Raw genomic sequence first — 23,199 nt, forward strand, 5'->3', positions numbered from 1 at the left:
GGTATTTACTTTTTTGAAATACTTCCCAATGCGTTTCCTCTTTTTGATTATTCAGGTTTCCCCTGGCAGCCTTTCTACCTTGGGGGCTGGGCCCCGGGCTGAAGGAGGGAAGTCAGGGGGGTGGTTTGAGGGAAATTCTTGCCGGGGACCGAGAAAAGGCAGAGGGCTTCTCTGGTCCTGGGTGGAGGAGGGGCCGATTCCTGGCTCCCCTAGAATTATCCAGGGAAGATGGTGCAAATGTGTCAGGGGCGTGAAGGGGGGCTGGAAGCAGAAGGGCCTTGTGCTGGACTCTGGCGGAACGTCTCTGCCCAGAGCCCCGTCCCCATGGTAGCCAGTGTGGAGCCGAAGTAGAGACGAGGCGGGCTCGCTCAGCTAGCCCAGGGGGTGCCGGTGCGACCTTGGAAGGAATGGAAGAGTAGCTACAGACCGCGGTGCGTGGGCCCTCTGGCTGTCGTCATGGTAAAAGGGGAGGGGCCCCTGCGCCAGAGACTTGGGGGGAAACACACTAAACCAGAGGCTGGAAGGAAGATGCGGCCGAGTCTCAAAGAGCCAGGGTGGGGGCTCTGTCTGCAGGAAGCCGGCTGAGGCCGGGAGCAGCCCCTCCTCCTGGGATATTCAGGAGTCCTGGGGGCTCCCTGGAGCTAGAAAGCACGGGGTGCCTGCTCCCCAAGGTCACTTGGTCCCTCAAAAGGTAGGACTCCCGGGGGCGGCTGGGTGGCTCAGTGAGTTGAGAGTCCCACTTGGGCTCGGGCCGTGATCTCGGGGTTCGTGATCCGCGCCCCGCTTCGGACGCGCTGATGTCGGCGCAGAGCCCGCTTCGGATCCTCTGCCCCCCTCCCGCTGGTGCCGTCTCGAAAAGGCAGGATTTCGGTATGTCAAGCATCAGCTCAGGACCTTTCGCAAGGTCCTCAGGCCACGGTGTTGTGATCTCCTCCTGGAGGCTTTTGGGAGCAGGGAGTCGGCTCCCGCCACTAGGTGTCACCTGCCACCGCTGTCTCTCCGTCTCTGGAAACTGACATTTCTGTCCCCGCAGAGCGCCGCGGCTGCCTCTTCCACGCAAGGAACTCCCCTCCACTGCACTCTCCCTGTGGGCAATTCAGCTAATTCTCCTTATTAGTGTCAAACACAAAAGCCAACTACTTTGGGGGGCGAAGGGGGGGAGAGCTCCTTTTTCCTTAATAACAGCTTTACCGAGATCTAATCTACACGCCCTACAATTCATCTTTAAAAGTATATAATTCAATGTATTTTAGCATATTCACAGAGCTGTGCGACCGTCACCACCATCTAATTTTAAAGCATTTTCTGTCACCTCAGAAAGAAACCTTGTGCCCTGTGCCCACTGGCAGTCAGTTCTTGTTCCTGATTCCCCCCCACGACCACAGATCTTTCCATCCTTATGCATTTGCCTTCTCTGCACATTTCCTATGAATGGAACCATACGGGCTCATCTGTGACGGCTTTCTTTTACTTCACATAATGTTTTCAAGGTTCATTTATGTTGTAGTATAGTTAGGACTCCATTCCTTTCTATTGCCAATGATATTCCATCACACGGATGTAGTAGCATATTTCCTTCATGTGTTCATTAGTGCCTGCCCTCCTCTCGGGCCCTAGCTTCCATCTCCTCTGGGGTGGGAGGGGTTCTGTGTCTGTACCGAGCACGCGAACGGGGCAGGAGACTGGGCGCCTCCTTCCCTCCAGCCCGTCTTCATGTTCTCTGCTTCACCGTCCCTTCCTCCTCAGAGGCAACTGCTCTTGCCAGTCCCCGAGGCCGCCTGGGGCTCTGCGGGGTTTGTTGGTTTCTTTGCTTTTCCTGTGGCCCGCTTTTGGATTAAACTGTCTCCGGTCTGGTCGGTCACCGCTCACTCTTCTGCCCTCCAGCCTCCAAAATTGTGTTGCCCACATCCTCCCTCTTCTTTCCCTCGTCTGCCTGGGCTTATTCCTCTGACTGTCCTTTTAGTGGGGCTTGGGGAGAAAACGGAGGTGTTCAAGCTAGTCTGTTAAGCAATGACAAATCCCTGTATTTATCGCACGTTTCTGTGTCTGTCCCTCCCATCACACGCTGGACCTCTCAACTGCGTCCCAAATGCCTATCAACAGTTATGTTTCAGTCTCCTCTTTCTTGAATTAACGAAATAGATTACGAGCCTTTCATTTTCTTGACTGTGGTTCTCCGAATAAACAAATGGGATGACTAGGTTTGTGTCACAAAAGGAGAGAAAATTCAGTGCCTCTTTCTAGATCTGATGCTGAAGCGTCTGGTTCGTGACGGGCATGCTATTATACAATTGCTCTCTTTTTCATAACACCCCGGGAATGATGCATTCTGCTAACCCCAGACGGTCCACCATATTAGGACCAAATAATTAAAATGGACTTAGAGAGCTCCTATGGCGAATCCCTTTCCCTCTGGCCGAAAGCATTATTAGTCCCCTGCAGTACAAGAAAAGAGGTTGGCTCATAGTATGGAGGTAGACATTTTAAAAAGTTGAGGGTTATCAGTTCTCCAACTCAATATTATACAAGGAATGATAAAATAAAGAAAGGAAAAACAGAATTATCTTCTAGGTCCTTCGACACTAATTGCCACCCATCCCTCTGGTGTCCTGAGGCCGCCCTTTGTGCTCTCCTGGTCAAGAGAAAGCCAAAAGCCACAGGATGGAGAGGAGGCTGTGATGTCAGCTGGAGGAGACCCTGGTGGGGGCGTGGGCCCAGCGGCTGGGGTCTCGCTCCTGACTCCTCGTACCCTTCCTCACACACAGAGCTTGAACCCAGGGCCACTTATTCCATTTCCTTGCTGAGCCGGGGTTCTTGGCTACCATGATAGAGTACATAAGCATGTGATGTTTAATATAAAAGATATTAAAATGGTTTTTTAAAAAACCCTTTGGAAAGGCCTCTGAATGGCAAGTCCAGAGAAAGGAAAATTAAAGCTTTTTGTCATGGGAATGCATACACAAAAGCAGTAAAATAATTCCCCAGTGTATCCATTATCCAGCTTTAACCATTACCAACGGTTTACCGATGCTATAAAATCTGTTCTTGCCCCCTTCACCCCATTCGCCTTTTAAAAAGTATTTGCTGGAGTAGATGAAAGCCAATTGCAGACAGCATATCATTGTCCCCCATAAATACTTCTAGATGATCTCTAATTGTTAACGCTTTTCCTTTGTTTTCTTTCTCCTTTATATAAAACCACAAAGCCATTATTATCATAACCTAACAATTAACAATTCCCTAATACCATCTGATACTCTAGTCCATATTAAGATTCCCCCGATTATCCGAAAAATATCTTTTTACAGGAGACTTGTTTGAATCAAGAGCCAACTAAGGCCCCCTCACTGTATTTGGTTCATTCATCTCCTTTTTTAGCTCGGAATGAAAACTTTATTCTTAACGCACAGACAATTAGGTGCATTAAAAAATGAAGGTGGGCTTGGGGCGCCTGGGTGGCTTAGTCGGTTAAGCGTCCGACTTTCGCTTAGGTCATGATCTCGCGGTTCGTGGGTTCGAGCCCCGCGTCAGGCTCTGTGCTGACTGCCAGCTCAGAGCCTGGAGCCTGTTTCAGAGTCTGTGACTCCCTCTCTCTCTGACCCTCCCCTGCTCACGCTGTCTCTCTCTCTCCTAGAAATAAATAAAACATTAAAAAAAAAAATGAGGGTGGGCTTACAAAAGGCTTCCCAAGTGTTAAGGGCTCTTGAGGCTGCTTTTCATGGAGATATACTGGCCTCGTTTTTCCACCACTGACCTTAGACTTGAATAGCTAGTCATTTCAATATGACTGCATTCTGCTTCTCTACTGGTGCAACGGAATAACTTTGGAGACAGCTGCTTATTAGATTTGTGCGTGTTTTTAAAAATTCTGTTACGCTAAAAATCATAAATCCATACCGGGCATTGCAGTGATGGTGAAACTTGGTACATGGGAACTAAGTGTGGTAATAAATATATGCGTTAGGTGTTATGTTAGAAATGCTTTCAGGCAATTGATTTCAAGAGGTAGCAGTGGAGGCAGAGTAAGAATGTTCTCCGGGTGCGGGACCTCTCGGTCACTACAGATGGTGAGGAAACCCGACAGTCTGCCTACTGCTCTAGGTCTACGTGTTCTTCGCGTTCTCGAATCTCTCGTTAGCCCGCAGTCAGGCCTTAGACGCGCTTCTCCCATTTCAACTCATATTTATTGAGTGACAGCTACAGGCCGTACACATCATAACTGGATCTCATTTAAGTCTTAAAATAGCTTGTGGTCGTGGCAAATAGCTCCATTTTGCAGACGTGAAAACCCCAAGTTCAGAGCCTCGGTGAGCTGCTCCAGGCCACTGAATTCTGAAGGCCAGGCCTTTGCCCGGGGCTGACCTTGCTGTCCAGCTCATCCTTTGGTGGCTGGGTCAGTGAAGGGAGTTTAAAGTCAGTACCGGCGGAGGTGATAAAACATTAAAAACTGGATCGGTACCTGCTCCGTGGAATCCTCCGCAGACGTAGAGCTTCCCATTCACTGCTCCTGCGCTGGTAGAATTGGTTCGGAGGGAGAGCAGGGGGCTTGGCATAGGTGGGCCATCTCTCCAGAAGTCCCCATCGGGGTTATAGATCTCCACCACATCGAGGCACTTTCGAACCTGGCCTTTGTCTCGACCTACACAGCCAATCCCACCTACAGAGAATGGTACACAGAAATGAGGTGAGCAAGAACTGCGCCTTCATCGTGGGTAGCACCCCGTTCCTGCTACGGATTCTATCACACATCACAGGCCTCTGACGTGTGCTTGCCTAGTGCTCCTCAGATAATTTCTTTCCTTTCCTCTATTTTTTTAATGTTTATTTTTTTAGAGAAAGAGGGAGGGGCGGAGAGAGAGGGAGACACAGAATCAGAACCAGGCTCCAGGCCCTGAGCTGTCAGCACAGAGCCTGACATGGGGCTCGAACCCACGAACCATGAGATCATGACTTGAGCCAAAGTCAGACACTTAACTGACTGAGCCACCCAGGCGCCCCATCTTTTTTTTTTAATTAATTTTTTTAATGTTTATTTTTGACGGAGAGACAGAGTGCAAGCAGGGGTGGGGCAGAGAGAGAGGGAGACACAGAATCCACAGCAGGCTCCAGGCTCTGAGGTGTCAGCGCAGAGCCTGACTTGGGGGGCTCGAACCCATGAGATCGTGACCTGGGCTGAAGTCTGATGCTCAACTGAACTGAGTCACCCAGGTGCCCCTCAGATAATTTCTAAGCAATAGTGATGTCTGCTCTGTACTCCATACCCAATTTGAATGCCACTTTTTATTCAGTATTGTGTCTGTTTGTACGACGTAGGAGGCTGATGTCATTGCAGGCTTTGTGTTCTAGAGCATCCAACGCTGGTTCCCACAATGAACGTCGCCCTTAGAACAAGAATTTCAGGTTTGAAGGTGACCGTAACTCCACCCTGACATCTGTCTTTCTGTTGATAGCAATGATTTCACTAGTCTGCTAGTAGGGATGCATCCTTTCCCTTCCTCATCATTGTAAGCCTGTCTCTTCCTCTTCTTTTGATTTTATTTTTTTATGTTTTATTTATTTCTGAGAGAGACAGACAGCGTGAGCAGGGGAAGGTCAGAGAGAGGGAGACAGAATGCGAAACAGGCTCCAGACTCTGAGCTAGCTGTCAGCACAGAGCCTGATGCGGGGCTCGAACCCACGAACTGTGAGATCATGACCTCAGCCGAAGTCGGACGCTTAACCGACTGAGCCACCCAGGTGCCCCTCTTCCTTTCTTCTTAAGTTTCATCAACTTTTCCCCATGACGGAAGGGCCATTCTTTGATAAATTTCAAGTTTGAGGTCGAAGAAAGGCTCCAAACCCAAATGCCCAGTGCATCTTCCAGTTTTGGATGATACAGTTCATTCAGTAGCTATTCACTGGCTGCCTATTTTATCAAGGCAATGTGCTAAATGGTAAGAAGTTTAGGAAAATGAATAAGGCATGTTTCTTACTCTTAAGAAATTAATGAGGTCGAGGGGCACCTGGGTGGCTCAGCCAGTTAAGTATCTGACTTTGGCTCAGGTCATGATCTCGTGGTTTGTGGGTTCGAGCCCCATGTTGGGCTCTGTGCTGACAGCTCGGAGCCTGGAGCCTCCTTCAGATTCTGTGTCTCCCTCTCTCTCTGCCCCTCCCCTGCTGATGCTCTCTCTCTTAAAAAATAAAATAAACCTTAAAAATTTTTAAAAAGATATTAATGAGGCAGGAAGGGTCATGCATGCAAATAAATCGGTAGACAACATCGTGACAGGTGACTTAGATATAAATTAGACTCAGAAGCCCAGAGACGGTGACAACTAACCAAAACATCACTTATGTAAGCATGATTTTAAGCACAGCCCTTCACGGGAACGGTAATTGTATAAGAATCTCTGATCCGCTGTAGTAAGAAACACACGTTTGTAGGCAATCGTTTTTGTTCTCGCCTCCAAGGTCCCACAGTGAAAGGTCTTTGCCGTCCCGGCCATATTTCCTGACCTGAAGGACGGCTCCGGAGGCAGAGGTGAATTTCCTGGACGGAAAGATGCTCCTCTCATGGGTGACCTCCTTCCATGCTGAGCCAATCTGACAGCCCAGCCCTGCATGGCCAACCTCCTTCCAGTTGAGAGGGTCCCAGAGGGGTCAAGGTGATGGGGGCGTGGCTAAACTAAAACCCTCTACCATCAAAACCCTAAACTAAGCTGCTCTGATCTCCCGGCATTTACCGCAGGTACCGCTCATGGAGAATTTAATGAGATACCAGTTCATAGCATTTCTTCCTTCACTGCTATTTAACACCTCGTGCCCATCGTTGCGCTAGTCAGATGGTGTTTTCATCACCGCCTGTTTTTTTCCCAGTCTCTCTTCATACCTAGCAGTGTCTGACACATGTGTGCCTGAAATGAATGAATGAATGAATGAATGAGAAATTTAACTCTTCCCCTGCTTTCTCTGTCCAAGTGGATGTATTATAAGCTCCCTGAGGGCAAAGGTTACTCTTTGCACCTCTTCTCTCACAGTGTCTCACGCACGGTGCTCAATGAATTAATTCAAGATTGATGGGGACAGCTTGTTTCCACCCTGGACAGGACCCACGCCAGGCAGGAGAGGTGATGGCAGACGAGTCTGGAGGAAGGCTTTCCGCCTTCCCCCCCTCCCCCACTTTGCTGATGGAGCCTGGCCTGTTTCCTGTCTCAGTATGAATCCAGGGACGGAGGCTATCAGCTCAGGAAGCTCCTAGTTGCTTTCCCTTGTATCCGACCAGATAACTAATTTAGCCCTTCCCAGTGCCAAGTCTGCGCCGCAGCGTTTCCCATGAGGGGGCCCTCCCAGTGTGGCACTGCGGTAGCTGGAGGTGTCTCGTCCAACAGCAAGTGGAATTTCCTGCGTGCGGGCAAGCCGGCCTTCACCGAGAGGATTCATCCCCAGCAGCTGGAGCTGGCGACTGCTCACCAGGTAAGAGCCAGACGACGCAGTGAGCCGCCCCGCAAGGCCTGGGGTAGATAGTCAGGCTGGTTTACGTTACAAACACTCTGGAAAACCTATGAACAAGTGGAAGCAAACAGGTTAAGTGCGAGGCCCTGGGAGTCGGGCTGGGGGCACGCGGGGAACCCAGCATCCTGAACGTAACTCAGAGCTTTCAACGAGAGCCCGTTAGAAAGGCTCCCGCAACACAATGCGTGGGAAGGACGGGGAGCACCCACTTGTGTTCTGGGAACAGTCAGGGCGCTTGCCATTTTTGTTGTTCTGGTCCTAAGTGTACTTCCCATCCTGTTCGACCCTGAGTCTCCTCTTTGACATAGGTACCCTCTTTGTGTGGCTGGCAGATGGCGCATGCATGCCCCGCTCGCGGGCGCCGCGGCTCACAGGGCGCGGTCTTCGCCCTGAGCGTCGGCGCGTCAACGTGTCCTCCGTCCCACTTGGATGTTACCCCGCCATCAAGTGCACTTACAGCCGCACTTGGTAACAGCGGACTTAATGAGCTTAAACCGAAGGTGGATCCTGATTAGATAAATAATCAAATGAAAGTGTAATCTTTATTAATAAGTCAGCGGCAGCACCACACGAGAACCCTTCTGATGAGAGGAATCTAGGGTAGGATCAGCACATCTTGAGAATTTCAATGAGATCCTCCATGTCTTTAACTTATATGCTATCAGAGCCTCTCGGCCTGACTTTTCTTGGCTCAAAACAGGCAAATGAATAGAAATCACCTTTGTAAGTCATACACAAATCGACTTCAAGTGCAAACTATATACCTTAGGGTTTTTGGGGGGGAGGTGGGAGGGCGGAAGTTATAGATGAGGACAGTGCCTGCCTCTCCTCGTTATGGTTTCTTTTTTTTTTCTTTATGTTTGTTTATTCTTAAGGGAGAGAGAGAGGCAGCATGAGCAGGGGAGGTGCAGAGAGACAGGGAGACACAATCTGAAGGAGCTCCAGGCTCTGAGCTGTCAGCACAGAGCCCGACGCAGGGCTCGGACCCACGAGCCGGGAGATCATGACCTGAGCCGAAGTCGGCCGCTTAACCGGCTGAGCCCCCAGCCGCCCTCCTCGTTATTGTTTCCATGAAGACCCGTTCTTCCTGGGTTTGGCTGCTATAGACGCCTTCCCTTCTGTGGGTGCGTGCACACAGTCCTGGCAGGGAGGTGGCTGAGGGCAGAGGGCAGTGGCGCCTCTCTGACTCCCTCCAAGGACTCCCTGTCGGTGCTCCCTGCCTGCAATAGCGCTGGCTCCCCGCGTCTGCCCTGCTGGGTAGCTTTCAGGGGTCAGGCTTCCTCTATTCTTCCCTGGGCTGGACTGAGAAGAGGAAGGGGATTGTGTAATGGCTCGGACGAGCTCCCAGGGTCACCTGCATTGCTAAAGACTCTTTAGAAAGCAGCTTTACTAAGTACCTTGAGCGCCATAAGCTCCCTTGTGATGCAGGCGAAGCACGTAGGCTTCTGGAAACACACCCACAGACATGGCTGTGTCGCCACTTATGCGCTGGGTGACTTGGGTCCATGTAAGTTCCCCAAGCCTCAGTTTTCCCATCCGTAAACTAAGGATAATAATACCAATTTCATAAGTTGGGGACAAAGATTAAGTAATCATATAACTCTGGAAAGGGGGCCGGGTAAGGAGGGAGTCGCATTGGCTGTGCGGATAGCAGGTGGTGGGTACTCATTGGGCTGATATGGGTCAGTAAGCCAGAGGCCCCCAAAGTGGCTGAAATCTCATGTTTGCTTATTCTCAAGTTAACTATTAGCTAGGTCTGTGGGTGACTGGACTGTGTGGTCAAATCGCTCTTAAAAGTCTCGTCTTCAGAAGGTCAAAGGGCCGCCGAGTAGGCTGAGCTGTCATGAGGAGGAAAGCTCTCCAAGGTTCAGAGGAACGCGCTGGGTCACGAACAGCGGACAGAGGGAGGGGCGGGCGGCTGGCATCCTAAACACCAGAGGAAGGATTCTGCGGCCAGGCCAGCAGGAGTCCCAGAGCGAAGCCACCCACACACCTGAGCGGATGGGCTGCTTTCTGACCTGCATGTCGAGTCTATTCACTGCTGATATACCGCCCGTGACAATTTCGTCCCCACTGGGGTTGTCTGCTCTCTGGGGTTTCTTCTGCGCTCATTTTAGCGTTCCCGATTCGGCGCCCGAGACCCTGGGAGACACGATCTTGCTCCTTTCTTGGTCTAACACAGGCATCTTGGGTATTTTCAGAAAACAGTCCTCGAGGACCAGGTTGAAAGCAGACTTATCCGCCGCTGACAAAATTCCGGGTGGTGCCAACGTCTTGGCCCCCAGGTCTGACAGTCCTCACGTGTAGAGGGAGGCCCTTCTCTTCACCGGCTGATGCTTCACTGCCCTTTGCCAGTTCTTTACTCACCAGGCTAAGAAAACAATCATCTGTCTGCATTTTATTTGCTCCTCAAAACATACTAGCTCGAAAATCAAATCAAGGAGCTGAGGAGGAAGACCAAGTTCATTTGTTAAAGCTTGATTTTGCTTGAAATGTCTTACATTTCCCTTGGAACTGGAAATACATCTCCAGGGCCGCCTGCGCAGCTCAGTTAAGCATCCAACTCTTGGTTTCAGCTCAGGCCATGATGTCAGGGTTTCGTGGGTTCAAGTCCAGCACTGGGCTCTGTGCTGCCAGCGCGGAGCCTGCTTGGGACTCTCTCTCTTCTCTCTCTCTGCCCCTCCCCTACTTGTGCTGTGTCTGTCTCTTTTAAAATAAATAAATAAACTTAAAAAAATAAAAAAAAAACCAATAAATACATTTCCAAAAGAGAGAGAGAGAGAAATACATCTCCCAGTGGAAATGTGGGCAGCTGACTAGTAAGTTCCAGCACTGGGCCTGTGGGTGCCAGATAAGCCGCAATTACAAAATTGCCATCCCACCCCATCTGATAAGCCCTGGGCTTTGCCAGACCCAATATTAGGTGTCAGTGGATTTCAATGTATGGGCCAAGTCTGGCCAAACCCGGGGAAGCTCTTTCAAGCCCCGGGGCCCCCTTTCCTTCCCCGCACATCTTCACCAGGTGGTTCCGTCAGCCTGGCAGGTCTGAGCCCGTACGGGGAGAACCAGGGAGAGCCTGGGAACGCTGGGTAGGAGCAAGCTCGGCAGACGACCTAGGGGTGTCACGCCAGGTCAGAGGTGACAGGGCTCAGCCTCAGATGAACAGCACCACTGTCCTTGATTCAGCGGCCTCTGTATCTCATCCGTCACCCAGGTCCGCTGGGCGTACCTCCTTAACACGTCTCCTGGCTACCCCTTCCCTGTAAGGTCCACAAGCTTCGACGACCCAGCCGCTGCCTGGTGCTCGGCCTTCCGCTCAGGCTCCAGGCGTGCTGGGCTGCTCAGCTCCCCCAACGGGTGAGGCTCTGTAGCTCCTGGTCTGTGCTCAGGCGGATCTCTGCCTAGAATGGCATCTCTTCCTCCTCTGCCTCCTCCCTCTCCCCTTCCACTTCAAAAACCTCTACTTCTCTTTTTAGGCTCAGCTCAATAGTCACCATCAACAAATCTTTCAGGTCTAGGGGCACCTGGCTGGCCCCATGGGTAGAGCACACAACTCTCGATGTCGGGGTTGTGAGTTTGAGCCCCATGTTGGGTGTAGAGATTACTTAAAAATAAAAATCTTGAAAAGAAAAGAAATCTTTCATGTCTCTCTACATAAACTCAGCCATTCCTTTCTTTGGGCTTCCACTGTCCTTTGAACAGAAATCGGAATCTACATATAAGATATATCGCTCTTTATCTTTACATATGTCTCCCTATTAGATCACATCGTACGTCACTTGAGGGCAGAGGAGCGTCTAATTCACATCTGTTTCCTCAACGCTTTTTACAGATAGTTAAGAAATAAAAATTTACCCAAATGCAGAAATGGATCAGCTCCTCACCCTCACCCCAGCTATCTTTTTTCTTACACATTTTTGTCAAAATGAAAAGCGATGACTGGCTTCCCAGAGTGTGGCAAGCCCTGAGTGCAAAGAGCTGAAAATTCACTTCCTGCCGGTTTACAAAAGTCATCTTCTTAAGGATACGGGAAGGTCCGCCCAGGCCGTGGGTGTGAGTCTGTTGCTGGGCTCAGCCCTACCCCTGGGTCAGCCCGCCTACATCAGCTAACTTCTCTTCACCTGGGCTGGACCTAACCTGACCCGACACGGCCCACACTCTGCTAACACTTCTCAGGGCCGAGGACTATTCATCAGGTATATTCCCCAGCTGAAAAATGTAGACACGCAGGATGTAAATCCTTGAAGGCAAGGTATGCATATTGCTACACTCTCCGAGGTGCTAAGTATAATGGCTCTTTCCTAAAGGATCTTGACAATATTTGTTGAATAACTATTACAGAAAAAAGGTCCTAATAAGTCTGTGGCATGTTTATCTCGCGTGTAAATAAAACAATTTGCAGAAAACCATAACTTGTGCTTGTTGCCATATTCACCCAAGAACTAGTAGAGAATCAGAGTGATAAGAAAATGATCACATCTACAAATCACGATAAGTAGCTGAAGATAACGCACGCTACTTTTCTATGATGTTTTAAAACATATGTGATTCTCTGCCTTAGTGAATTGAAAACACCAAATGTAATCAAGCATTTTCTCAAGGATTTAGAGGTAACAATGCGACTTGTCATAATATGCCATAGATGTAAGATGACTACTCATTCATTAGGCTGCGTGAAAACAGACCCAAGATCTGCTTTCATGACCAAATCCTGGCTATCAGTGTGGGTTTTAGCAATTGACCTCTTTTCAGAGAAACAAAGCAGAGAACGCCTAGCTGCACAGTCCTTTGGTTGTGAAACACCGTCCTTCTCTGCAAACATCCGCAGCTAAGTCAAGGGCCAAGACAACATTTCCCAGAGATCGTTCTCATTCACTTCCAAGAACATTATCATCACTGCTCATCAGGGGCTTTCAAATGGGAGAGGCTTCCAGCTTCGACCTCAGAATTAAAAAAGCACTTTAAGTTTCTAGTTACTTTTAAGCAATCTTTAAGAATATTCTGGAGAGCCACCTTGCATTTATGCAGGTACCAGACAGTAATACGTTTACGATTCTTTTTTTTTTGGTCCTTAAAACACAGTCTACTGGGAAACCAAAGGCAAATATGAAATCATAAGGACTCTAGCGTTATAATTATATGTTGAGTAAATAAAGTAAATATATAAATAAATATATATTACAAGCATATAAATAAAATAAAATAAATTAAAAATATAATTTCTAACTAACAGTCATAAGGAAATGAGGGACTGTCAACTTTCTGTGAACTTTTAGGATGTCAGGGATAAAAATTACTATAGCGAAGTTGTAATTTGGGAGCCCCAGGCACACTTTGGTCTCTTAGAGTACTCATTCCGGGGATCCCCGTTGAGGGTGCCGGACAATCCGGGTTAAAATCCTTCACATGATTGACTGGAAAGACATTTCATGGATGCCCACAACAGAGAGATAATGAGCCGTTCGCCCCAGGGCAGGGCCACCTCAGCTGGCGGCTGTCCAAGGCCCGCCTTTTCCCGGAGGAAGACGGCCCTGAGAAGGCCTTGCCTGATGTCTGTGGCCCTTGTAAAAGCACAGAGCCTTCTTGGTCCAGTGTGCGCTTCAGAAATTCCCAGGTCCAGAACACTCTGGAATCGGATCAGAACACACCGACAGCCTGCTCGGGAATGTGAAAGCCAGGGTGCTGTGACCAAATAACCCTGACATCCCCCTGGGGCACCTGACTAGACGGTGCTGCCCAGGGGAGAGGAGTGCCTCCGTTCTTGTCTGCAGCTCTCCGAAGAGCTCAGTGAATATTCTGGGCATGTGGCGCCCCCACCAACGCGGCGCCGCCTCTTTGCCGCCCTCACCGCGTCTGTATTTCTCGGATGAGTGGATGAGTCGTTCCAGAGCTGCCTGGATGCTTCTGGAGACTCCGACTCCCAAGTCCCACCTCAGACCCACTAACTCAGGATGCGCCGGGGGCCAGGGCCAGGGATCTGCCATTTTAACAGCCAACGAGGGTAACTTGAGAAACACTTCGATCTTTTAAAAAGGTGCTTTGGATTTTATCTCAAGAGAGAGAAAATCAAAATCTCACCATAATCAAACTTTGTTCTTTCACCTCCTAAAATCATTCACGTCTAGCGGGGTCTTTGAAGTGCGTTTCCTTCAGGGACCGGAACCTTCTGTGTCACTTCCCTGCGTCACCCTCAGCGGCACTTGGCTGAGGGACTGCACAGTGTGGCCGCCTCAGTAAGCCGGTGAGGCACAGAGCGGCCTCCTGGAGAAAGTGACACGGAGGGTCCGGGACCTCAGCCCTGGGGGAAGGCTTCCTGTTGGCCGGCTCCCCGGATGGGGACGTGAAGAATCTGACCTGAAACAATTCTGCACAACAAGTTGTGTGGCTTTTTATGGGACGGAAGACAAGGAGAGGCGACAGAGGTGGGGGAAGTCGGGTCAGTAAGCTCCTCTCTGCCAGGCCGTCATCACAGAAGCCAGGCCCCGGGCTGGCTCTTGGGAGGGACGTGGACACGAACGAGAGCCCTAGTCGGTCAGAGTGTGGGCCTGATGAGGGCAATGACAGGCACAGAGCGGGGGGTGGGGGGGTGGGGGGGTGCGATCAACCCTGACCTGGCGGCCACACAGCCAGCCGCCAAGGGGAAGCGCACTTCTTGCCAGAGTTAGGGAAACAGAGGAGGAGGGGGGACCAGAAAGGAGGTGTGTCAGGAAATGGCCTGTGCCTGGGACTTAGGTTTGGCGGGGTTGGAAGGGGAGAGGCCCGAGGGGATGAGGCCGCATGGCAGGCTGGGGGGCAGGTCGGTAAGGTCTAAACCTTTCCCCAAATACATGCCGGCAGCTCGCTTTCTATATTTGATTTTCCCGACCCATCAAGCAACTTCTGGATGCAATGTGACTTTTTAAAAACATTTGCCAGAAATCCATATTCATGAGCATCCTCGGTCATTTCAGAATCAAGCATAATTTATGCAAAAGCCTAACTGATAGTAGGAGAGCGAAAACGCGTGCTGGTTTATTTCACAAAATCTCTTTTTTTCAAAGACAACCCTGGTACCATATTTAAAATAATTTTTCAGATGATTTCAAGAGCTCTCAGCCAGGGAGTAATGAGGTGGAGCCTGGAAGGTTCCATCTCTCTCAAACCTTACTGATAGGACCTGCATCTAATTCCTCTCCTCCTTGATTGCTCATAAAAATATGAGTTTAAACCTTGGAAACTCTTGATGAGATAGGTTAACCTAAATTTTTTAGGCTGCCTGTTTAAAGAGCAATTTTTTGGGGCAGATTAGGATGTATTTGGGATTAAAGAAGCTTAACTATCTCTTATAATGAGCGTTCATAGTACAAAGGACAAAAGATTGTTCGTAAAAAAGAAAGCATTTTAAAACGCATGGCTTTAAACCGCACCCTCTGGCCTCTTCCTAGAGGGTTTCAGATGGTTTTGCCATTGAGCTCACAGCCGGCTGCACCTTCCTGCACAAAAATGGTTACATTCCAGAGAAAGGCCTCAGAGGAAAAGCCAGAATGAAAACGAGCCAGTTTTAAATGCCTGGGCTTTCGGTAGGGTGTCATTCACTCATAAGGCTTCTATAGACTCTTTAAACTATTTTAAGCTCTCCAGGAAGTTATTCAACAGAAGAGCCGAAGACAGTGCAAAACTGATGGAGCCCACATGTACCTAAAGTGGACAGTGGAGACTCTTAAGCTAACAATCTAGCTGTATCCTTTCCTGTATTTTTATTTTAAGAATGCAATTTCTAGATTTCCAGGAAAAACTCTCCAGGATCTGACTAATATGCCTCTTGGCTCGTTTGCCCCAATTCCAGGAGCCGTTTTCATCTAAATTCAAGTCATTATCTGTGGCAACACTTTCCAAAGACATTCCAGCAAAAATGCAGCCCAGATGCTAACTGAAGCCTATATTCTAAAATCCTGACAGCTCCTATCAAACCCTGGGGTCCGCCTGGGCTACAAGGTGCAGTAGTTCATCGTGGAAAGAATATTCTGGACAGGATTTTCCAAGAGCGCCTCATGTGAAGATGTGCACCTGCCGCACATGGAAGAGCAGCCTGGGAGGGCATGCAGTGTCCTTGGTGCGTGTTCACAAAGGGAGGGGTGAGAAGAGTGGACAGAAACAGACCTCTGACCCCAGTGCGTGAGGCCAGAGCGACCCCGGCTCAGCATGGCTCCTCAGCTGGGCTCTGCAGCCGCCACGGGGACCTGTCAGGGAGGAGCTGGGACGGCCCAGGCTACGACGTTAGGCAACGACTGGGCTGGCCATTTTGGGGACTGAAGCGTCATTGGGCCGCTTGTGGCTGATTACAAGTAATAGTAACAATTATCGTCGTACCTCTCATTCTTGCGCACTTATGTACGCGCCAGGCCCGGCAGTCCTCATTTGACATGATACTCTCAAGCTCCGCAACTGCACGAGATGATGGTGTATCATCATTACCCTTATTTTATGAAGGAAACAGACCAACAGTTAAGCGACTTGCTCCAAAAGGCATGGCATCAACAAATTGCAGAGAAGGATTTGTCTGCAGAAGGAACTTGCCTTTACATGACTTACGTGAGGCAAAGAAGAAACCTGGGAAATCTTTGTACAGACGACGTGAACTCAGATTTGTAAAACTGTACAAAAGTGAAGGCAGGGGCCGTTAACCAAACGAGCCAGATGCCCCCTCGTGCCTAAATCTCTCCCCACGGTGGTTAGATGCTTATCAGGCCTCCCGGCCTCCAGTCAACCTGACACACTCACCCCTCATTTAACAGGGAGCTGGATTTCACCGCCCAGAACACAAATGCCAACACGGAACAAAGTAAAGACAAGTGAGTGGCGGTGCTGTGACGGGGACCTTGGATTTTACTCTGAAGAAAACCGGAGACGCTGTCAGAGGCGCAGGGCCACACATCCGTGTGAATGCACCATCGACTGCAATCTTCGTGCATGGTTTGCGGAAGGCAAGGAGGGGGTGAGAAACGGCACCGAGCCTGGGAGGGAAAGGAAGGGCCCTCACAGCATAGCGACCGCGGGCCTTCTAGCTCGACCTAATTCACGGCCGACCTGTACGGCCCTCGCGTTCAGGCTGGTACGGCTTTCGATGCTCCTAATGATTATCTGTACAAGTTATTTTAACCTTGACGTGGGGCAGATTTGGGTTTGAACCCTAGATTTAATCGGACGACTTGTATGATAAAAATAAGCAGAGACGTTACCTTTGCAGGACATTGTGAGAACTCAGACAACGCAGGAAAACCACCCGCATGTACTCATTCTTCAACACAAATTACTTTCCTTCAGAGAAGTGTGTTTCAGGAGGCAGAGAAAGGTGTGATAACTTAAAACATTTGCTGTCTAGTTAAAAATGTTATCAGATGTTGGCACTGAAAGGTGCCGGCACCAATTATTTGGAAGATGTAACTGTAGATTCTTTCCTTTTCCAACGCCTGGGAAACGGTTCTGGCACTACTCACAACATAGGCTGTCAAGGGGGATTATCTGCTTATTTAAAGGTATATTTTACACCACAAGGAAGGTAATAAAATATTTGTGGACAGGGCCATTGTCCATGTAATTATCTAAATAGTGCTGGATAAGTAATAGCAAAATTGTCAACACCATAGTGATGAATCAATAGGAGAGTTTCAAAAGAAACTTTTAGGAAACTTCCAAACAATTTTCCGAAGTACACCCAGTAGTTAAGGTAAAGTAAGCCTTGTCCTCTCTTTTTGTGAATGGACTCAAACTGGAAACAGGAGTCTCAGAAAAAGAAACTGGCATAAAAAAACTGCCAATTTGGAAGATCTCCAAGATGGGCTGACCATTTTCAAAGAGCTTTGGGAAGATCACGAGGACAGGAGACCCAGCCAGTGGGGATCTTAAAGTGAGGGTCTCCAGACAACCCCCAGAAGCATTTGCTCCTTGGAGCATCCTTAGGATGTGGGAAACTGAGGCAAATGAAAAATTCCCTGACTGCCTGCAGCCCACTGACAAGTCTTCAAAACAGGAAGAGTGATCTCCCTCTCCGAGCTCAGCTGCCTCGATGACGATGACACTTCGCTCAGGCCAAAAGACAGCCTTAGCCTAACATTATCCTGACCGCCCAGAATCCTGTAAGTCTACTTTAAAATATAAACATTCCTTTGGAAACTTCCTTTATCTCTACCCACCCCCTTATACATTGTCAATCATACTCCAAGCTTATGGGCCCCTGATATACATCTATCCGAAGGGTGTCATGACTGAGCTTTTACTGAACAGTAATAAATGGCATTTCCGTAGCAACAGTGAGCCCCTCAAGGTCCTGGAAACCTTGCTTCTAAAATTCCTCAGAGACTTTCGCTATCCCTAACCCCCTCCCAGCCTGAAGGTTTATAATCAGTCACTCTGAGTGTATATATGGTATAGCCCTCTATACCATATTCATCTTGCTTAACTGAAAATTTACACCCATTCCACTCTTGGATTCGGTGAATTTTACTATTTAAGAGACTTCAGAAAAGTGAAATCTTTCTGTGACTGGCTTATTTCACTTAGCATAATATCCTTAGGGTTCATCCATGTTTCTGCATATTGCAGAATTTCCTTCTTTTTAAAGGCTGCATAGTATTCCATTGTGCGTACATGCTACATTTTATCCATTCGTCTCTCAGTGACTACTTAGGTTGTTTCCGTGTCTTGGCTATTGTGAATACTGCTTCAAACATTAGAGTGCTAGTATCTTTTTGCGACTCTAATTTCAAATATTTGGATAAATACTCGGATGTGGGATTGATGGATCATATAGTCTTTCTATTTAAAACAATTTTTTAAATGGTTATTTATTTTTGAGAGAGAGAGAGAGAGAGAGAGAAGGAGAGAGAGAGAGAAACAGAATGTGAGTGGGGGAGAGGAAGAGAGAGAAGGACACACAGAATCTGAAGCAGAGCAGGCTCCAAGCTCCAGGCTGTCAGCACAGAGCCCGACACGGGGCTCCTACTCATGAATTGTGAGATCACGACCTGAGCCAAAGCCAGACGTCCAACTGACTGAGCCCCCCACGCACCCCTGGTATTTCTATTTTTAATTTTTGGAGGAAAAAAATTCCTGTACTATTTTCCATGGTGGCTACACGTTTTGCCTTAATAACAGCATGCCAGGGTTCCAATGACTTCACATTCTTGCCAACACTTATCCGCATGCAAGAAACTGCAATTAAACCCTTATCTCACACCATCCATAAAACCCAGCCCAAAATGGATTAGAGACGTAAATGTAAGATGTGCAACCGTAAGACTCCTACAAGGATACTCAGGAGAAAGGCTTTGTGACACTGGCTTTACGGCAACTTCATGGCTGCGACACCAGAAGCACAGGCAACAAAAACAAAAATAAACAACCGGGACCACACCAAACTCAAAGTTTCCGTCCATCAAAGACAATAATTAACACAGTGAAAAGGCACCTGTGGAATGGCAGAAAATATCAGCAAACCACATGTCTTATAAGGGGTTTATAATTTTAAGTTTTGTACATCTTGCAACTATGACTATATCAGGCTCAGAAACACTACAAAGGTCACAAATAATCACATTATATTCTTATCTGAACCCAGTGGGTCAAACTATAAACCCAATTCTTAAATTCTCATGCTGACAGGGAAGAAAGAAAGCACAGAGAATAAAAATCCACATTTGACCCAGGCCGTAATTTAGGGACTGCCCTGGCAACCCGTGTACAAAAGTTATTAAGTCAGAGGGCAAAATTAGCTAATTTGATTTTCAGCTCCTTTCCTTTCTCTGGCTCACCGTCTGGCTTGGACATCAACAGCGTTGACTAAACTGCAGGTGCTGGAAAGAAGCAGAGATCTCACTGGCTTCAGTCTCTAAAGACTGAGAATTCCTTAAGAGACCCTGTTAGAACTTTAACTTGAAACATTCAACCATTCTGGGGGCACCTGCGTAGCTCAGTTGGTTGAACATCTAACTCCTAATTTCAGCTCAGGTCATGATCCTGGGGTCATGGGATCAAGCCCGCGTCAGGCTCCACACTGAGCATGAAGCCTGCTTGAGATTTTCTCTCTCTCTCTCTCTCCCCTTCCCTCCTTCTGCACCTCTCCTGCTCACACACTCTTTCTCTCTCTCTTAAAAAAAAAAAAGCATTCAATCATTCTGTTTCTCAGCTTGGATTCTGTGAGAAGCGCTACGGGTCCTGTTCATCGAGGACTTACAGATGAGAGGTCATGATCTTGGCTAGAGCATGTGAGTTTCTGATTTTTCGCATTCTTCCAGTTATGGAAAAACATCACAGAACTATATGCTCGTATAGTAGTAAACCAGGTTTCCTAGGTCAGCCCCTGTGGGGAGACTCTAGCTTAGGATTTTGGGCATGAAATAAAGAAGCACTGAAACCCTACAGCCCTCATCGTGAAGGCAGAGAGTTGCAGGGCCAGCACCGTCCAATGCATGACCTGCTGGACAACTGTCAGCCGACTCAAGGTACAGACAAAGCCAGGCCGCTCCCGAAGGGCCTCCGTAACCACTGATGATGCTACTGGAGCAGTCTTAGTCGAACGGCAGGATGGAAGCCAGTAACCTCGATGTAAGGAAGGAGCAGCCCAGAGGCCAAAAGGAAGGCTCTGTTGTCAGCTGACTGGCTCTGATTCTCCTCGCCATTTGAGAACTGTAAGTCTGAATAAGGAACTTGCCCCGAGATCTTGTTCTTTCCCTTTTCCCCTTTTACAAAACTGTAATGCACACATATCATACAGGAAGAACTGTGTCTAAAAAAAGGAGCACAGCAATAATTTTTCCATTTCTTGGTGAGATGTAGTAGTAGGTCCTGGCAGGTTAATGATCCTAATGCAACGAGCAAAAAAGAGTCCGTTGGGAAAAAAAAAATCACATTTTTAAGGATGTTAGAGAGGTGTGGAAACAATAAGGACTAGATGAACGAAAATGCCAGAGAGGAAAGAGCCCTTTCTGGGCCATTTTCTAGACCTGGGGTATTTGCTAATTCTGGACCGAGGCAAAGAACTGGATTGGACACAGAGAGACCATAGTGAGAGAGAGAGAGACCGGGCTGGGGGCAGGGCAGGGGCAGCCGTGCGGGGTCAGCGTGACAGACTGAAAACTAGAGGATCAGCAGAGAGGAACTTCCCACACGTGGCCATTTCTTTACTTGAAACTGTTGAGTTATTAAGGCAATGTGGGATTCTGGGCCAAATACTTTTCATGGTCAGAGGGAAATCTCCTGGAGCTGCACGGGATGTAGGAGACCGAATCTGACCGAAGCGAGGTGCCCGGCACAAGCCAGAAATCTCTCTTTTGAGATATCGCCGGGCTTCGGAGCTATTCAGGAAGGCAATGACATCAACAACAACAAATGAGCAAAGCTAGAACAATCTGAAGGGAAGAGCTGAATCTCCACAGCCCCTCAGGAGAGAGGACACAGAGATCCATGAAGCTCCCAGTCCAAAGCCTGGAGGGACCATGACCCGGGAACGGGGACAAACAACAGGTGAGACAAACTCAGGGTCACTAAGGCTGTGACCTGGTCGCACTGAGGTGACCCGTCCTTTGCTCTGTCTTGCCAATGAAGGGCAGTATCTTGCCCGGTGGAGGACAGCATTGGGAAGCTCTGTGATCCTTTCTCATTGTTCCGCATACAATGAATGATTACCAGACGTGTGAGTAGGCAGGGAAATAGGACCGATAAAAGAAAAAGAAGAAGAAACATAATAGAAGCAGATTCATGAATTATCCAAATACTGGAATTAGCAGACCAATCAGATTATTAATGAGATTAGATAGAGGAAAAGAACTTTGACAAAGAGAATGAAAAAAACTGGAGAAGTTCACCAAATTGGAATCTATGAAAAAGCATAAGGTGGGCATTCTGGAAGCAAGAAAACCAAAAATCGTATCAGAAAATAAGAATTCATAGGATAGTTAACAGCAGCCTGAATACAGTAGAAGATGGAGTAAGTGAATTTGAAGATAGTTCAATAAAAAGTATTCAATCTGAAGTACAGGAAGAAAAAAAGTAGGAAAGGAGAATCCAGATAAGATCGTAAGAGACACACGGCCCACATCTAAAGCTCTCACATACAGCCAACTGAAGTCTCACAAAAGGAAAGAAGGGAGAGAATAAAATAGAAGCCATATTTAGTAAGACAATGGCCGAAGATTTCCCCCAAACTAATGAAAACATCAATCTATAAATCCCCAAAGTTCAGTCAACCCCAAACAGAATGAAAAAAGACATCACACTCAAGCAGATATCAGTGACATCCCTGAAAACAAAAATGAAGAGAAAACCTTAAAGGAAGCCAGAAAGTATATGTTACCTTCGAAGGAGCCACAATAAGACCATTGGCTTTTTTTTTTTTTCAATGTTTTATTTATTTCTGAGAGAGAGAGAGAGAGAAAGAGAAAGAGAGAGAGAGAGAGAGACAGCGTGACCAGGGGAGGGTCAGAGAGAGAGATGAGAGAGAGAGAGAGAGAGAAAGAGAGAGAGAGAGAGAGACAGCGTGAGCAGGGGAGGGTCAGAGAGAGAGAGGGAGACACAGAATCTGAAACGGGCTCCAGGCTCTGAGCTAGTTGTCAGCACAGAGCCCGACGCGGGGCTCGAACCCACAAACTGCGAGATCATGACCTGAGCCGAGGTCGGATGCTTAACCGACTGAGCCACCCAGGCGCCCCAAGACCATTGACTTTTTAAACAGAAACGAAGAAAGGCAGACGCTGATATATTTAAAGTGCTGCAAGAAAATCTGCCAGCCTAGAATTCTCTAACCAGCAAAAGATTTCCTTCAAAAAGCCCTTTGCAGACCATCAAAAGCCAAGAGAATTCATTACCGGCAGACCTGCACTACCAGGAATACGAAAGACAATTCTTTAGACTGAAGATCATTGCTTTTTATTGGCAGGTCGGAAGGAAGCGTGTAACGTAAGGAAGGAATGACAAGCACTGGACATGGCAATTTTGTGAACAGCCACCAAAGGTTGTTTAAACAGCAACAGCAGCAAAAATTACCACAGCATAAGGGTATGTAGAGCGTTTGACACACAAGTACAACGGGTAGAGGGGATGAGGTTACTAAGTTCTTACAGACGTGGTAAAAGGATTAGCGTGAGGGTAGAATCCAACGTCCGGAACGCATACTGGAATCCCTGACCCACGACTGGAAAATTACATGAATGTGTAATTTTAAAAGACAGAATGAAACTAATCCAAAAGGAGGCAGGAGAAGAATAATGAAACAAAGAAAAAACAGGTTGTATAAAAACAAGCTGCAAGATGGTTAACTTAAATCCAACTACGTTACTAATTATGTGAAATGTATGTGGTCTAAAAGACACACTGTGACACACCTATAGCTCTGCCTTTCAGATTTAGGTCTTGTTCAATCTATTGTTTATTTATTTTTGAGGGAGAGAGACAGAGTGCAAGCAGGGTAGAGGAGAGAGAGAGAGGCAGATACAGAATCTGAAGCAGGCTCCAGGCTCTGAGCTGTCAGCACAGAGCCTCAAGTGGGCCTCGAACTCACAAACTGTGAGATCATGACCTGAGCCGAAGTCAGACCCTTAACCGACTAAGCCCCCCAGGTGCCCCTGATGAGAGTTTCTAATCGTGAATGCTTGTTATATTTTTTTCAAATGATTTTTCTGCATCTGTTGACAGGATTGTGAGGTTTCTTCTATAGACTTCATACGGTAGATTCCA

General features: G+C 48.0%; 1 protein-coding gene across 1 annotated transcript in view; it reads right to left on the reverse strand.

Moving 5' to 3' along the window:
* Positions 1–23,199, reverse strand: part of KBTBD12 (kelch repeat and BTB domain containing 12) — a 53,020-nt gene that overhangs the window by 18,531 nt on the left and 11,290 nt on the right. The window contains exon 4 of the mRNA XM_077766861.1: positions 4,460–4,657. Coding sequence (XP_077622987.1) covers positions 4,460–4,657 — 198 coding nt within the window. The remainder of the gene's footprint in view (positions 1–4,459; positions 4,658–23,199) is intronic.

This window comes from Crocuta crocuta, unplaced genomic scaffold, assembly GCF_008692635.1.
Source record: "Crocuta crocuta isolate KB4526 unplaced genomic scaffold, BGI_CrCroc_1.0 scaffold296, whole genome shotgun sequence".
Taxonomy (NCBI): domain Eukaryota; kingdom Metazoa; phylum Chordata; class Mammalia; order Carnivora; family Hyaenidae; genus Crocuta; species Crocuta crocuta.